General features: G+C 35.8%; 1 protein-coding gene across 6 annotated transcripts in view; it reads left to right on the forward strand.

Moving 5' to 3' along the window:
- LOC130909883 (calcium-activated potassium channel subunit alpha-1-like) overlaps positions 1-17,327 on the forward strand; it is a 108,666-nt gene that overhangs the window by 61,584 nt on the left and 29,755 nt on the right. For all 6 annotated transcript variants that reach the window (XM_057826807.1, XM_057826812.1, XM_057826810.1 and 3 more), the window contains exons 10-19: positions 4,681-4,791; positions 4,885-4,990; positions 5,073-5,155; positions 7,578-7,647; positions 7,781-7,936; positions 8,010-8,119; positions 8,180-8,248; positions 8,334-8,420; positions 8,513-8,589; positions 14,183-14,215. In XM_057826807.1, the coding sequence (XP_057682790.1) occupies positions 4,681-4,791; positions 4,885-4,990; positions 5,073-5,155; positions 7,578-7,647; positions 7,781-7,936; positions 8,010-8,119; positions 8,180-8,248; positions 8,334-8,420; positions 8,513-8,589; positions 14,183-14,215 (902 nt within the window). The remainder of the gene's footprint in view (positions 1-4,680; positions 4,792-4,884; positions 4,991-5,072; positions 5,156-7,577; positions 7,648-7,780; positions 7,937-8,009; positions 8,120-8,179; positions 8,249-8,333; positions 8,421-8,512; positions 8,590-14,182; positions 14,216-17,327) is intronic.

Genomic DNA, 17,327 nt, shown 5'->3' on the forward strand with positions numbered 1-17,327 from the left:
ACCATTGTCCTCTTTAGACCGTCGTAAAACTACAAAAAAAGTAGACAAGCATTGCATTAGCAACAACGTTAGCTTAGCACGCTATACAGGTTCACTAAACATAAACAAAAAGCGTCTCATACAAAAAATATAACATTTCGCTTACTAACATAATATGTACATTCTTTACAACAACCATACTTACGGACAAATCTTGTCCAAGGATCATATAAGCGCAACATTACAACGTAGGCGTCAGCCCGAGACGTCGTGCAGCCATATTGAACTGGCAAGAATACAATAAACCATGTCGCAAAGCGACCACAAGAGTTCGCTGTTAGACAGCACAAAAAGCCTTGCTGTAAAACTTACCAAAAGACATAATACTGTCTGAGCGGTACATGTTCGTTAATTGCGTCAAATATTTTAACGAGATTAATTAAAAAAAATAATTACCGCGCGTTAACACGATAATTTTGACAGCCCTAATTATTATTTATTAAATTAAATTAATTAATTTCCTAAGAATTAAAATAAGAATTAAGTCTTTTTAAGAAATAAGTAATTTTAACAAATTAAAAGCCATATCTGCTTGATGTTGTCCGTGTCGTTAATGGTGGTCACATGGAGCACTTGTAAAGCATGAAATAAAAACTTGAAGTTATATACAATACTTGTATACAGCTAGTTATCAATTTGTATTTTTTGTTTTTTTAAATATACTGCAATGGTTTTGGCACATTCGTTTTAAATCGCCCTGTAGAAGTAATTAAAAAAAAAAGGTAAGAAATGGTTTTTAAGCATAATTATGATAAGTTTTAAACATGCTAGTGTCCTACCGAATTATTTTAAATAAGAAGAGCTTAGAAAAATGCTTGTCTTTATTAAATGCTCCTCGAGTGAGTCCATTTAAATCTGCGTAAGCTGCTCACTTACACACAATGAGTTGCCACAGCAACTGTTTAGCATGTTAAATGATGATTTACGTATGTGGCGCTTTGAAGTATCGGTTATGAGCGTCTCTGGCACGATCAAACCTTGATGGTTGTCAATCATCGTTAACTTTAATAAGCAACTCCAGTGCACTGCCTGACAAAGAAAAGCGGCAAGAGTGAGAGTCAGAGACTAAGTGATCGGATCGGGAAAGCTCTATAAAATACTGCATTTGCTTATTTATTTTTTAATTGGAAAAAAAATCAGCGATGGACTGAGGACGTGAAGTTTGAAGTGCGAAGTAGAGAGGTATCACTGTTTATACTTTTTTTAAAACAGAATAAAACATTTTTCTTCAACGTTTAGGCTTTATTTTCGATAAAATTATGACTTCGTTCATTGGACTATTTCTTTTCTTAAAAAAATGACTTTTATTTATGATTAGGCTCACTTTACTGTTATAATGATTAATCCATTTTGATAATTATTGGCATTACTATTATTTAAGCACAGTATTATGTCTATGAATATAATAATGATAAATGTATTTTACAAAACTTAATCATCAATTTTAATACTTGATTCTCATTGAAGTTTTACTTTTTCACTTCATTGTAAAATTCCATTTTAAAAAAGTCTCAATTTGCATAACATTTTGTTTTTTATATGATGATTTCTACTGTGTCACATTATTTTTCAATTTATAGAAACTTTGTTTTCCCTTTTATAGTTCAAACTTTTACCTAGTTTTTGTAAAAGTACTATGAAAATACTAAGAAAAAAATCCTTTATTGATACCTCATCCCAAATTCGTGAATACTACAAGTACTTACAATCTTTTTTTCTGGTAACATTTCCAGTTCCTTCTCATAAAATTACCATTTTAATGGTTGGGGTGTTTGACTTTGAACGTTCTTCTGTACTTGGTTCCATGTCACGTCAATATTGTGGTTTTTTTTTTTGCTCTTCAGTGTCATGTTATTTGTTGGTGTATATCTGTGGTGCCCGTTTTTGTTTGTTTGTGTGTGTGTGTGTGTGTGTGTGTGTGTGTGTAAAGTGTTTGATTTCACTCCCACATTGCATATTTTTTTGTCTATCCATCCCTTTTATATCATATCCATCAAAAGTAGACCAAATAATCATTCAATATACAAAAAATGTTAGTCTCAATTTAGCCGCTCATATTTGAATATAATCAAAAGGATGTTAAATATTACATGTGCTATAGCTTGCTGGTGTTTTTTTTCCAACGCTGGAAAAAAACGATTTGAACTCGCTTTGGCTGTGCTTTTTTTTTTTTTTTTCTTTTGGCGCTTTGCTTCTGAAACATTCTTGGCCTTTATCTTCAGTCTGACCTACACCCTCAGGACAAGATACAGTTCATACGTCAGTGACATTTGGACAAAATGCGGTTGGTTTTCTTGCCGAGGTAGAGAAGGAAAGACGACCGGTTTGGATTCATGCTAATTTTCTCTCGGCAAGAAGCGAATTCACCAACATGTGCCTCTGTAGAAAAATTAGCGTCAAAAGTCCAAATTTTTAGGTGCGTGCTAATTGATTAATTCATGCTCCTGTTTGACTTGAATTTTTTTTAAACTCTCAAATGAGGAGAAAAAGCAAATATATGATGTACATTTCATAACCAAAAGTTTAGGGAAACAATTAAAAGAAAACTGGTATGTATTATTTAATTTCTTTCCTTTCATTGAATCTTGAAACATTAAACTGCTAATTTAGTTTAATGTGAACATAAGCTTGGACTATATTGGTTTGGAGTGTGCTTCTGTTTCCCTTTCTCTGCTGTTGCTTCCACTTTATTTTAACTGAGCCACGCTGTCCTTCAAATATCTATTTTTAAACATCTTGTTTTTTTTGTGCCGATTTAAACTGTAGTCTGTTGGTGTCGCTAGAGGTCAAATAAAATGCATTCAGAAATTTGAATAAAATCGGTAAAAGTCAACATTTAAGCTCAGCTGTGGTAATTCACATTTATAAGAATTTCGTCAGTACTTATTGAATGCTGATTGTTTATTATTCGTATATATTATTTATACAGTTGTCCGATAATATCGGGTAGCCAATAATATCGGCTAATAAAAGCATTTTAAAATGATCTTGAATAATATACTTGATCTTATCTTATATTTGTTATTATCAGTTTTGAGCCAATATGCATGTTGCCTTCAAATTGAATGTAGAAGCCTTCTGCCTTGGTACAATTGTTAGTCACACCTTAGCACAGCAGTTATGCTTATTGACCATTAAATGTCTCCAAATTAAATTGCTTGGGATTTGTTATGTGAGCATTATCATTATTAAAGCATCCAGTGGGGCATCACAATACAATTAGCCATAGTATGTTAAAGGGGAAGTTCAGAATTTTTGACATAAGGCTAAAGCTAGCGCGAGTTAATAGTGCCCGCTTAGCATAGCAATAAATAACAACATATGCACACATGAGAATCACCGATGAGACATGCAATCAATAGTTTGGGCTATGTTTTCAGGATAAAGTTATTAAAACTTACCATTGCATGTCAATAATTGTACTATGAACAGCAACATTTGTAATCCAGCAGCTCTGCAGGGAACAGGCTGTCCAGGCAAGCAGGGCGGAGTGATATCACATCGTTTTTTTTCACTGCTGATTTTTTTTTTTTTTTTTTTGTGGGAAAGGGACTCCCCAGCAGACTGAGCACGAGTGGCCGAAGCACACCTCTCTATTGTGGTCTCATTACGCATCTAAAAAAAAATAGTCCCGCAGAATGAAATTAATTGTGGCAGTTTAGTGTGACATGTTTAGGCCGCATGTGTATTTGGAACAATGATCTGCATTTTGAATTTATTTGACTATGTTAGATCTGTTAATATAATTTTTTTATTGACATGCTAACATGGGACCATTGACTCACGCTAGCTTAGCCACTCCGGAGCCCTGAAACTAACAAATAACTCTCTAACTGTACAGAATTTGTTGTAATCAACTCCATAGACTAATTAAACCCGCGCTAACTTGACCTAATGTAAAAAATTCCCTTTCTCTTTAAGTCTGCCAACGCATATATCGGTGTTGGATTTTTGGAGTTGGACAATATCAGGATATCTGTTTTAAAAAAGTAATTATCAGACAACTACAACTGCTTATCTACATTTTTTTTTCAACAAAATTCTACTGATATACCAAATCACAAAAAAGAAATTGATATCCACTTCCCATAAATACTCAAAAAATTGTTACATTTGAAACAAAAAAAATCTTTTTGTTTTTGTTGTTTTTGTTTACAAAAAGTGAACACCTGCATGGTGAATAAACAATTATTAATTGTATGCCTTAGAAGTAAATTGGCCTACAGAGAAAAAAATGAAAAAGTATAAGTTAAAACCTACAGTTGATTGTATGTCTATCTACAAAGTCACTATTCAGATAACAATCCAAGCGCGTTATCCCTATTTTTATTATTATTAAAAAAAGCAATATCCTGGAATTTAAAGCGGCATGTAAAGTGCTAAGCTCATATTAAATCCAAATTGTCTCTTGGACAAAGGACGAATGAAAGTAGAAAATGTGTGGATGTCCTAATCTCCTCTAAAATCTGATTCTTCATAATCCACCAAAGCTCACTCTCTCTCTCCAGCGCATTTTCGTTCGTCCTTCATACCGACCGTCACCTGAACGCTGCTTGCTTCTCATGTCTGTCGCTTCACATGAACCTCTCATCTCCATCAGTCCCATGATACCGACGAGTAACTCTTTGGACCTTCCACCAGGCACATCGTGGTGTGCGGCCACATCACACTGGAGAGCGTCTCCAACTTCCTCAAAGACTTCCTACACAAGGACAGGGATGATGTCAATGTAGAAATCGTTTTTCTCCATAAGTGAGTAACCGAGCAACATCTTGAGTGTATCCACAGTGCTTTACAGGTTCCATGTTTTTTTTGTTCTTTTGTTTTTTTCCCCATATTTGTCAGTATTTCCCCTAATCTTGAGCTGGAAGCCTTGTTCAAACGACATTTCACCCAGGTGGAGTTCTACCAGGGGTCCGTCTTAAACCCTCACGACCTGGCCAGAGTCAAAGTATTTGTGCACATTTTTTCTTTGACTTTTTTGACCATATTTGACATTAATAATAATATTATTATTATTATTTTTTTTTCAGATTGAATCAGCCGATGCCTGTTTGATTTTAGCAAACAAATACTGTGCCGATCCTGATGCTGAGGATGCCTCCAACATCATGAGGTATGAGGAAGTGCTAAGATTAGAGGCTAAAGATGAACAGTTTTCTTTCGAAGGTTTTATTGCAGAATATTCTGGGCACAAATGTACAACAGGCAAGGGCTCTGATCTCGCAAAAGTGTGAGGAAAAAGAATACGAGGCAAGTCTTTTATGCCGTTGAAAGTGGTGCCGAAACTCTGGTACAAGCTGAGGATTTTTCCATCAGGAGAGACGGTGCTAGCTGGTACGAACAGTGAGTCATAAGCACAGTTTCTGATAAGGCGGTCAACAGATACCCATTGTGATTGTTCAAAGTAATATTAAAGCACACAAACATGGCAAATATGGGCATGGCACAATATGCAGTCTTAAGAAGGAACATAAAAATGTACATTCCTTCAATAGGGAAAGGGAAAACAAAAGGACAGAAAAGGGAAAAAACAATATGCTCCTATGGGTGTGGGAGCACCGTGTGGAATTTTGGGAAAAAAATATTAGAATAAAAATGCAGACTTGCACATGTGGGACGGCAGTATAAAAAATTGACTTTTTAACCTATTGATTGCCATTGACGGCGGACAGACGTCCAATCCATTTTGACCGGAAGATCTGTTGATATGGATTGGTTGTCTATCGCCATTAATTGCAGCCAATCCATTAAAAATGCTACTCAGGGTTTCCTTCAGAATATTTTCAAAGCCAAGTGATAGAGAAACCTACTGTCGTTCCAAAGTGCTTTTGAAATAAGTTAGAGATACATAAAAATGTGAAGTTGAGAGGAATTTAAAAATTATGACTAGCATGTTTTATTATAAGCCATTTATAAGTAATACTTAAAAGTTGAGTGTTGCAAAATACAGTTTTGGCAAGAAAAAAATAAAACTAGGATATAGCCAAGACAGGTTTGTTCAAATATTGACCATAAGATGTCACCATTGTGCTTCCAAATGTATCGCTCGTGTTAAAATATTTTTACTTTTTATACTTTTTTTGGGGGGGGGGGGTTGTTAGCACTGTTTTGGCCTGGTGGCCCGCCAGGCTAATAAAGCACTGGGGGGAAACCCTGACCAAGGGCATAGGTTTGGTCTCAGCATTGCTAGGGGACGATATAACAGCATAACCTACATGTACACTTTTTTCTGGGGATGGGACATTAATAAGACCAAACACATTGAGTGAACGGGGGTCAGGCCAACGTTTCTCAAGAATGTGAACCTAATTAATTGATAGGCTAAATGATCAATGCAAAATAAATCTGTATTGACTTATACGAACTTTCATGTGTATTGGTTCTGGTGATATACTTTTCGATTGAAACCTTCGTTTCAAAAACTACGAAAGAAACATATTGAAAACTTCCAGAATTTATGTCTGGATTTTATTAGCAAATTTAAATAGCAATATTTGAACATCTATTATATTAACATACACAATAAATACAAACTTGCTAATAGTCTCTCAACTGTCTGGGAATGCAAAAAAAAAAAAGTTTTTTTCTTAGGACTACTACTAACATTGTCTAAATAAATAAATATAACTGAAAAAAACTTCTAGGAGTATAATAAGTAAAATAAGTAAAAATGGAGCCTTCCTTGGGGTAAAACACTACTGTTTTTGTCCACAATCACAGCCAAACTCAACAAAAAGTGAACACTCCTTTGGGTTGCTTTCTGACCGCCTAAATAAAATACAATTGAAAATTGACTGACACACACAGACTTGGGACCGCTCTCTCTTTAAGCAGCTTCTTGCTCACATTTTTCTGCTTCTATAGTTTCCAGCAGAGTGCACTGCATTTTTCACAGTTAGATTAACATTAACAGTCGAAAAAAACATACAGGAGGACACTTCTCTCTAAGCAGCTTCCTACTCGCAATATGCCAACACTGATGCAGGTCGGACTTTCAGTAGCAAAATTAGTGGTGTGATCCCCACCTCCAATACATTGACATCTTTTTACATTACTTGCAGTGGCTGTTGCTACTTGCTGGCCGATTTAAAAACAACTTCTAGGGACGGAGGATGCGGCATGACATTATTCTGTTGGGGCTGTGCTTGTGTGTGTGTGTGTGTGTTGGGGGGAGGGGGGGTTTCTAGTCATCAGCCAATCAAACGTGCATTTGAGGGAAAAAAATGGACCGGCAAATTCAGCAAGTAAAAAAGGGGGAAATGTAAGTCTGAACATAAGGAAAATAATTCACTTAATAATGGTAGGGTCATTTCTATCCTTACAACATATAGTATTTAAAGACAATCTAAATTACCTACTTAACTGAACTCATTATGTAACGCAAATAAGGTTGCTTAAAAGTTGGTGGGGACAATTTGAGCATCCTGAAAAGTTGGTAGTGTTATGTCCCTACTGTCCCTATGCAAACCTACACCCTTGACCCTGACATAAGATGCATGCGAACAATTGTTGACACCATTTTCATGTGATCTTAGGGTAATATCCATCAAGAACTACCACCCAAAGATCCGCATCATCACTCAAATGTTGCAGTATCACAACAAGGTAGGCAACGCCACTTATAATGTATCTCTCTATTCCTTGGGGCGGATGGGATTCAATATCGAGCCTTTTTGGACACCCGAAGCGAACGTGAAAGTTATGTATTGCCGTCACCGCGACATTTTGACACCGTCAGGCGCACCTGTTGAACATCCCCAGCTGGAACTGGAAAGAAGGCGATGATGCCATCTGCCTAGCCGAGCTCAAGCTGGGCTTCATCGCCCAAAGTTGCCTGGCTCAAGGCCTGTCCACCATGCTGGCCAACCTCTTCTCCATGAGGTCCTTCATCAAGGTACAAACCAGTCACGATCAATCGCCCTTATACAGTTTTAGCAGGTTTTTTTTGACACGGACATTATCTGCAGATCGAGGAAGACACATGGCAGAAGTATTACCTGGAGGGCGTGGCCAATGAGATGTACACAGAGTACCTTTCAAGTGCCTTTGTGGGGTTGTCCTTTCCTGTTATTTGCGAGTGAGTATTCAGCAGCAGTGAACATCAATCAACATGAATTAAATTTGCCGTCTTCTTTAGATTATGCTACGTGAAACTAAAGCTCCTCCTGATAGCTATAGAGTACAAGTCTGATCAGAGGGAGAGCAGGTAACAATTATTTCCATATCTAACTCAAACAACGATAATTTGATCCGAAAATCTTTTCACAAATGATTTTGATTACACTTAACAGCACGCTCATCAACCCCGGCAACCACGTGAAGATGCAGGAAGGCACGCTGGGCTTCTTCATTGCTAGCGACGCCAAAGAAGTCAAGCGGTAACAACAAACAATTCTAACACATTTCTTTTTTTGATTAGTGGATGCTGATTTGGTAAGATTGTCTTCTTTTCGTTTTTTAACCTCCACAGGGCATTGTTTTACTGCAAAGCATGCCATGATGATGTCACGGATCCGAAACGTATTAAGAAATGCGGATGCAAAAAATGTAAGTTATGTATGTGATGTGGCCAGTTGTCCCAACACTTTTTCTGCAAAACTGTTTAAGATACCTGTGTAGGACTTTAAAAGATGCTGCTTACAGTAAAGTAAATATTACAGGTCGTCCCCGGGTTACTACGTACTCACGTGATTTTGATTTTACGCCGGAGTCTGGACCGCCACTTTGTCTCCAGTTGTTTTTTTTCTTGTCGCGTAACCGTTTAGTGTGTGTGTTTGAGCTCCGTATTTTTCTCAGTGTAATAACTGTCAGTTTCCCTGCAAATATTTGTTTTGCCAATAAGAGGAGCTGTTGTCTCACTAAGGTTAATTGAAAAGTGACATGCGCAACATTTTTTGTGTGCATTCAGTTTTCCTGTTGTCATTGTACAATTCTTAGGACTATATTGTTAATAATAATTTGTTTAAAAGTTAAATAAAAATGGTGAAATTTGTAAGTTTAATTACAGTGAGTGCACATCCAATCAGGTCCCTTTGTTTTCTATGAAGGCATAGAATTCACTACCTGCTGATGGGACACGGGGCGATCCGTAGGGGGCCTATTATCAAAAACTTAAAATATTTTCAAAACCAAAGCCGCTAGCGACCTTAAACGAAAAAGGACCTCCCTAAGGCATATATGAGTCTCCATGAGCAGTGACGTCAAAAATTTCAAAGTCATTCCCTAATAAAATCCTGATTATTTTAGTATAACATAACTTAAAATGGCTATAAAATTCTCAAATTTTACGCTAGATGCACAAAAATCCCCAAATCGAGAGATACTCACCTAAATTTTCAGGATCAATAGCAATATTTAACATATATAGGTTTTTGCCCGAAATCACGACAGTTTTTTATTTAGTGCAATTTTTATTATTGACATGCTAAGATGGGACCACTGACTTATTATTTAGTGCAAGTTTTCTACAGCTAATAAATCACTCAATTTTCACATCAGAAACGTAATACTTGAGGAAAGCATGCAGAATCATCTCAATTTTACTCAACAAGAGCAAAAATTGCATTTTTCTATATACAATCAAAACTTATTTAGGATAAATTCCGCTATTTTGTAGACATGCAAAATCCAACATGGCGGCCGTCACAAAACAAAGAGCTTTTTAAGTTGAAAATTCTTGTAAATAAATCCTTAAATCGCGTAATTGCTATATACATGATAATAAAATAGTTTCGATTTTTGCTTAAAAGCAAAAACGGGCAGTTATTGTTTCTTTTGTATAAATACTTCAAGCAAAAATTACAGTATTGTGTAATCCAACATGGCTGCCTTCACGAAACAAAGAGGTTTTTAAGATGAAAATTTTTGCAAATAAATGCTTAAATCGTGGAATATCTATAGATATGAACGTCAGTCTAGATTCTTGGTTAAAAGCAAAAAACGGGCAGTTTTAATTCATTTTACGTAAATATTTCAAGCCAAAGTTAATCATTTTATCCACTGATTTTTTTTTTTGTCTCACAACGTTTCAAAGTGCATGCATGGTGCTACTTAATATAATAATTACTTTAACTCCTTGACCAAATTACTCTTGAGACAGTCCTGCCTGCTGTTATGCAGTAAAACCTCCGTCCTATTTCCATCCAAATCCGGCGTTAGAACGCAGGGTGGGTTTGAGTTTATCACAGTGAGAGCCTCTACGGGAAGGCGTGGCGCAATGTTTGTGGGAGCTGTCTTGTCAACTGATAGTGGTAGGCGTGCACGATATCCATTTTATGACACCGATATCGATAACTTCTTGCTCCCAAAGGCCGATACCGATACGCTAACCGATAATATGTATATAATTTTTCAATGTATATTTACCTGAGGTTTTAAACACCTGTAGGTCAAAAATACTAGTGGTTGATTCAGCATAGCTTTGCCTTTGACCAAACCAGAATTTTCATGATGACATGAACATTATTATAATGAACAAAACAAAGACAAGAACAGTTTTGACTTCAAAAATATAAATTTGTTTCAAATAAATATAATTTGAGTCAATCTCAATCAGTCAATATCATTGACGATGTGTTCCCCTGAACAATGAGAACTGATCTAAAACAAACATAAACCCAACATGTATTGTGCTTTGTCAGCAGATAAAACATTTGGTGCAACAGGAGAGGAGACTTTTGTCGTCTTGGTCCATGTAACAACTTTCTTAACGTGGCAATTATAGAACAGTAAGCCTATCAATAACCAAAAGGCCTCTCAGGAACTTGTAAACATAACACTGTAAAATGCAAAATTTTCTAATTGCCATAGTAAGGTTGATTACTCATTGAAGGAAAAATACAGCCTGTAGAACACTCACAAAACTTTGCATACTGGCAAAACAGAAGTGGAAACAAACGCTCACATCCCAATCCGACACCGTGCCAAAAATATTATTAATAGGCCCGTTAATATATAATATTATTGGAGTTATTGGGACGACCTCATAATTCCTATTATCGGACTGATAATTATCGGACCGATAATTATCGTGCACCTCTAGATGGTCGACTTAGACTATGACTAAGAAAGTAGAGTCCGATGCAGAAAGCAATGGTGTAGCATAAGCAGCAATGGTGTAGCGTAAGCAGCTCGACCTCATCGTAAGTTGCTGAAATCAAGCTCTAAATAAGCTTCATAAGTCACATCAACTTACCTGTTGGTTACTAGCAGGCGAAGGTGTTCTTCAATGTGTCTGTGGGGCAAAAGTAAAATTACAGTAAACATCAGTAAAACAAACAACAGTAAAACTCTTGTGTCTCCAATTGTAAACAAGCCAGCATACTCAGTGAACCTTCTCCACCATCCACCAGCATTGATAGGAAGTACAGTATCTTATAGGACATATAATATATGTTTTTGGAAAGTTATTTTGAGATTTAGGAGGTAAATAGGGGACTTAAATGGTTAATTCCGATTTACGCGGTCGGGTTACATCGCCTGCGCAGGAACGGAATTTGTTCGTAACCCGGGGACTACCGGTATGACACATTTGACTGTTATCGTCTGTCAGTAATGTACAAAATTACCACTAGAGGTCACAACAGTACTTCAACAAAAACGGCCTTCTTTTTAACTCACACAACCAAAAAGATGGGAATATTTAAAGGGGAAAAAATGAAAGTTCAAAAATTATTCTTGTACACTTTTTGTTTTTAATCTTTTTATGAAATTGGATTTACCAACCATAGTCTGAGTTAATAAACAAAATGACACTGTCTGATTAATGTATATTGTTTACATTTCAGGTCATTTTAGTTTCGGTAGTTTAATGGGTTTATAACTTAGTAAAAAGTATAACTATGCATGTTTCTATAGGTAGCGAAGTATCATGCAATTGTGAGTGCTATTATTTGAAATTGATTATTACACTTGTTATTACTAGTAATCGTATATATATATTTTTTAATTTTCGTATTTTTTTTCATGAAAGTTAAAATGTATTCCATATATTCCTTTATTTAAATTTTTTTTTTTTAATTACAGCTTAAATTACAAATTCCTCACTTATTTTTCACTTTATAACCCATTAAATATATATATATTATGGTATAATTAACTTAATACCATCATTGGGACCAAATTATAGGTAGATTTAAAAAAAAAAAAAAAAAAAGACAAATGTATCAGTATTTCTGCCAGTCATATAATTTTTTCCCCAAATCATTAACACGTATTAACTTACAATGTGGTTTTCTTTAATTAAATGATATTTTTTAATGTGGAAAATGCACTGTACAAAAGTGTTTTCTCATTGTGTTCTGTTAGTCAGGTGATGTTTGTTTTCCAATATTTCACATGGTTTTTATTACATGAGTAACTAATAGGTAAAGATGATTTCATTAGATTTGAGCAGAACAAAACGAAGTGGTTGTAGCTTTAAGGCCAGAGGGCTTGTTAGATTGTGCTGATGTATTGCACAGGGCATCCGCAATGTGTCTGCACGTACAATTTGCTGCAAAACCTTGCAGACTGTCATACATTTTTAGCAAAAAAGCCTCCTGATGGACTCCGTGCACTTTTGTGTATAGCTGCTAGTCTGGCCCGCCTCAGCGCAAGAGCCTTATATGGCCTGACGTGAAAATTATGTTTTCATTTTTATTTTTGGGAGGGGGAGTGCTACCGGTTTTCACTAAAGCCGGCATGACAGTTTCTCACCAGCAGGCAGCGGGACAGATGCTCGCCCGTTAGTGGCGCGACCCTCCGATCGCGGCCGACACATGCCAGGACGGGCGAGGCCGCTGTTTGGACGCCGCTGTCAACGACATGCCTGAGGGGTTGGATTGACCTTTAGGGACCTTTTTGTTGTGATGTCACATGTACTTCCGGGTGGCAAAAAAAAAAGCCATATGAGTGAAAATTCACCCTTGTTTAAGTGCCACTGGCAGAGATGAGCCTGCCCTCCCAATAAAAAGGGATTGGCAATGGCAGCTAATGTCTTAACTGGGTAGGATTTGACATCCATCGCTGTCAATGGGATTACTCTATTGGACTTAAATGCTAATCCATAGACTTCATAATGATACTGACGGGACACTGGGCACAGGGCCGATTAATAGGGGGCCTGCATTGTTGGCGTGGCCGTCAAAGCTGACCGAGTGGAATCACAGACTAAGAGCTTTTTTCGTTGAAAATTCTTGTGAATAAATGCATAAATCCCTGAATTCTTTTCGGTATGGAAGTAAAACAGTCTCTATTCCTGGTTAAAATCTAAAAAAAAACAAAAAAACAAAACGTGCAGTTAGCATTTATTTTACGTAAATATGTCGAAGTACGATGCAAGTCTGTTAGTTAATGTGGCGGCCGCCATATGTAAACAGAGCTTTTCCGGTGAAAATTCTTGTGAATAAATTCTTAAATCCCTGAATTCTTCATAGAGATGGATGTAAAACAGTCTCGATTCTCTGTTAAAAGCGAAAAAAAATGTGCAGTTAGCATTTATTCTAGGTAAATATGTCGAAGTACGATGCTAGTCTGTTAGTCAATATGGCGGCAGCCTTACATTAAAGAGCTTTTTACGTAGACAATTTTTGTAAATAAATGTTTAAATCCCCGAATTCTTTATAGATATGAACATAAAACAGTCTTGATTCTTTGTTAAAAGAGCGAAAAACCGGGGAGTTAGCATTTATTTTACGTAAATATGTCGAAGAATGATGCTAGTCCGCAGCGGTTAATTTCTCCCATTGATTTTCCCCCCCGATGTTTCAAAATGCATGCATGGTACAAAAATATAATAATTACCTTGAATCCTTGAACAAATCACTCCTGAGACAATCCTTCCTGTCTGTATGCAGTACAGCTTTCATACTTTTTCAACCTAAATCCGGCGTTGAATCGCTGCATGTGTTGACTAACTGCGACCGACTGCGAATAACTGAAGCGGACTGTAGAAGGCCCCCTACTTGAAGGCGTTGCGCAGTGGCTGATGGATTTGACCCGTCAATACAATTATGAAGTCTATGGATAGCCATTGTTTATAAAACGCAAAAAGGGGTTTAGGTCAGAGGAACCTCTTATTTTTACTTTCTGTTTATGAAGCTGCGTGAAAAACTAGTTCCCATTTTGTCCTCACCTTTGATGTTTTTCTGTTTGTTTTCAGCTAAAAACACCTATAATGGATATATTAAATCAAGTAAGTGTAAAATTTCTCATATAAAGTTTTGTTCAAAGTCTAAGTGTGTGTATGGGTTAAGTGAAAGCATCCTACACTTCACATTTCAAATACGTTATTACAGTCACGAACGTCACACAGTGCATACTTGTTTATTTTCACCCCAAAATATCAGAAAAATATTTGCACATAAAAAGCCCCATTCATTTCCAATAACACATTTCATATTTCTGCTTCACATCCCTTCTATTCCTTTTTCATGTGACCCACAAAATTCCCATTCCAACCTATTACTAAACAATTAACATTCTTCACAAAAAAATATTTTACCATTGACAAACGTTTGAATAGTCAAATATATTCAAATACAAGGTTCATATCTTTGCCTATTCACATCTAGGGCTGCACCTATCGATTATTTAAGGAATCAATAAATCGATAATAATCAATAATTGTTCAAGTAATCGGGTTACAAACATTTAACGCCTAACAGAATAAAGTATACTGCATGTAAAACGGAAGACAAAGTGTTTATGCTTGCAGTAATATTTATTTTGGCTAGCAAAGATTGCACTTTTAAAAGAGAAAATACAAAAAAAGATTCCTGAATGTTTCTTCAGATTATGCAGAATTGCACTTTAATTTCACAAGAGTAATACATTAATTTAAAACTAAATTAAAATACCAGAGCTTAACCTCAAACTGTACAAAAAATAAATGAGGATCTAAGTACAACAAAAGAACAATTGACTAACTTGCATAGCAAAAGTCTGCTAGCTTGAATGCTATAAAATGCTAACGTTTATTTACAAGCTCTTAACATATCGTTCAAACACATATTCGCACAAACAAATTCTAGATATACTTCTAAACTAAATTACGAGTGCATAAAAAACATAGTAGCTCAAAGAAAAACTAACAACCTTATGTTGGTCTTCACAAGGGAGCAGTTGGATTCAGCATTTTAAACGAGTTATGGCATATTCACTTTTGCCACTAGAGTGCGGAGTATCCACCCAAATCAATAAACAAACCATTACAACGCAACTCTAATTAAACGAAACCTTGAAGCAGCAAAATTTGATTCAAAGCGTTTTTCTAATCAAATTACTCGAGTTAATCGATTTAATCGTTGCAGCATTATTCACGTCATTCATATTTCAACATAGTACTACAAAAATGGACACTTTTTATGTTCACATTTTTGATCCAAATCTCACCATCAGCTTGAAATTACTTACCAGAAATTGCATTTTCCTAGTTTGAAGTGAATTTTCAGACCCATTTAAATGGTTAATTCTGTTGAGTACATGTACGTGTTGAATTTTTCTGGTCCAACATCTCAGCAGCAGATGGTGCTCCGACATCATCTGTCCACCAAATAAACATCACGTCCCCCCCAGTCAGTCTCATTCAGAGACTAAATGGGAGAAGTGAATTTGGACTCTTGCTCTTAATACGCATTGTCAGCCACCCCGTGTTCCTGTGGCATAACAATTGACGGGAACACCTGAAAGCATACTTACTAATTCATGTTTGTTATAAATATAAATGTCCGACGCGGCGGTTAAGTGGTGTTTAATAGAAATGAGTCTTTTATTGAATTATTCACGTATTAGCATTCTTCTGCCAGGAAGAATTACGCTGATAATAATGCTTTAATGGTGAATAAGAGTCACTTGATGATTTATTTAAATGCACAGTGCAGATATTATACAAAGTTGGATTGTTTTTGGGTGGCTAACAACTACCAACATAACAATATAAATATTAAAAAAATTTAATGTCAATTTCAACATCTACTAAACTTAGCTTTTTTTTTGTTTTTGTTTTGTTTTTTGTTAATAACTATCGGTGCTTGTTGTTACTAATTTGCATCATACATGTATTATTTTTCGATGTATTTTAATCCACTTAGCTCAGGGGTCAGCAACCCATGACTCCGGAGCCACATGCGGCTCTTTGACCCCTCTGATTTGGCTCTGTTTAAAAAAAAATGGCACAAGTATTTTATTAAATCATATTATGGCACCCACAATATTTAACAAAGGGATTTACCTTTCCTAAAGTAAGAACAAGTCGGACTTACTTTCTTTGTACCTTCCGAGTGACACCATGACTTTACATAGTTGGTATATTCATGACGTGCGTGAGAGTTCTATGAATAGAGGTGTATAAAAATTAAACCAGTCTGGATCCGCTTACTAAAGGTAAGTTAAATTCCTTTGTTAAATCTCCTAAGCACCACAATTGTACGGCTCTTGTGAAATCACATTACAATTATGGGAGATCTTTTGACTCTCGGCCAAAAATGATCCCCATCCCTAGGTTAATATGTTCATTTCAAACGGTGCTCCCAGTGTTGTATTTTACATAGAAACTGAGTTGAAATGGCTCTTTGAGTGTTAAGGGTTGCCGACTCGACTTAGTTAGCATCTACTTAAGAGCAAAAATACAATTTGAATCTTAATTTTTATTTTATTGTATTTTTTAAATTTTGGCGCTGTCCAGAAGTCAAATAACCAATTAAAAATGTTTTAACTTCAATTAGGATAGTTTTTTTTTTTTTTAAATTCCAAAAATGTTAAATTTTAATCATATTTTCTGTTTTTTAATTGCTTTTTTATTTTTTCAGCAAAATTTAAAAATGGTGTCACAGGAAATATTGTGTAAGAAAAACTCAACAAGACTTTCTTTCTTAACACATGCCTTCTCTTTTTCTTGCTTGCTTGACCTTGATGTCACGAGCCATGAATTAGTTGCCCAAACATTTGCCTAACCTAAAATCAGAAACACGACTCAACATTGATTACATTTAAAACCAAGACTGAAAGTTCATGTATGAAATTTAAGTAACACTTTATGATAACGATCCATTATAACTAGTTAATACATAATTACTAGGGCTGTCAAAATGATCGCGTAAACAGGCGTTAATTTTTCAAATTAATCACGTTAAAATATTTGACGCATTTAACGCACATGCCCCGCTCAAACAGATTAAAATGACAGCACAGTGTCATGTCCACTTGTTACTTGTTTTTTTTTTGGTGTTTTGTTGCCCTCTGCTGGCGCTTGGGTGCGACTGATTTTATGGGTTTCAGCACCATGAGCATTGTGTAATTATTGACCT

Source organism: Corythoichthys intestinalis, chromosome 21 (genome assembly GCF_030265065.1).
Source record: "Corythoichthys intestinalis isolate RoL2023-P3 chromosome 21, ASM3026506v1, whole genome shotgun sequence".
Taxonomy (NCBI): Eukaryota; Metazoa; Chordata; class Actinopteri; order Syngnathiformes; family Syngnathidae; genus Corythoichthys; species Corythoichthys intestinalis.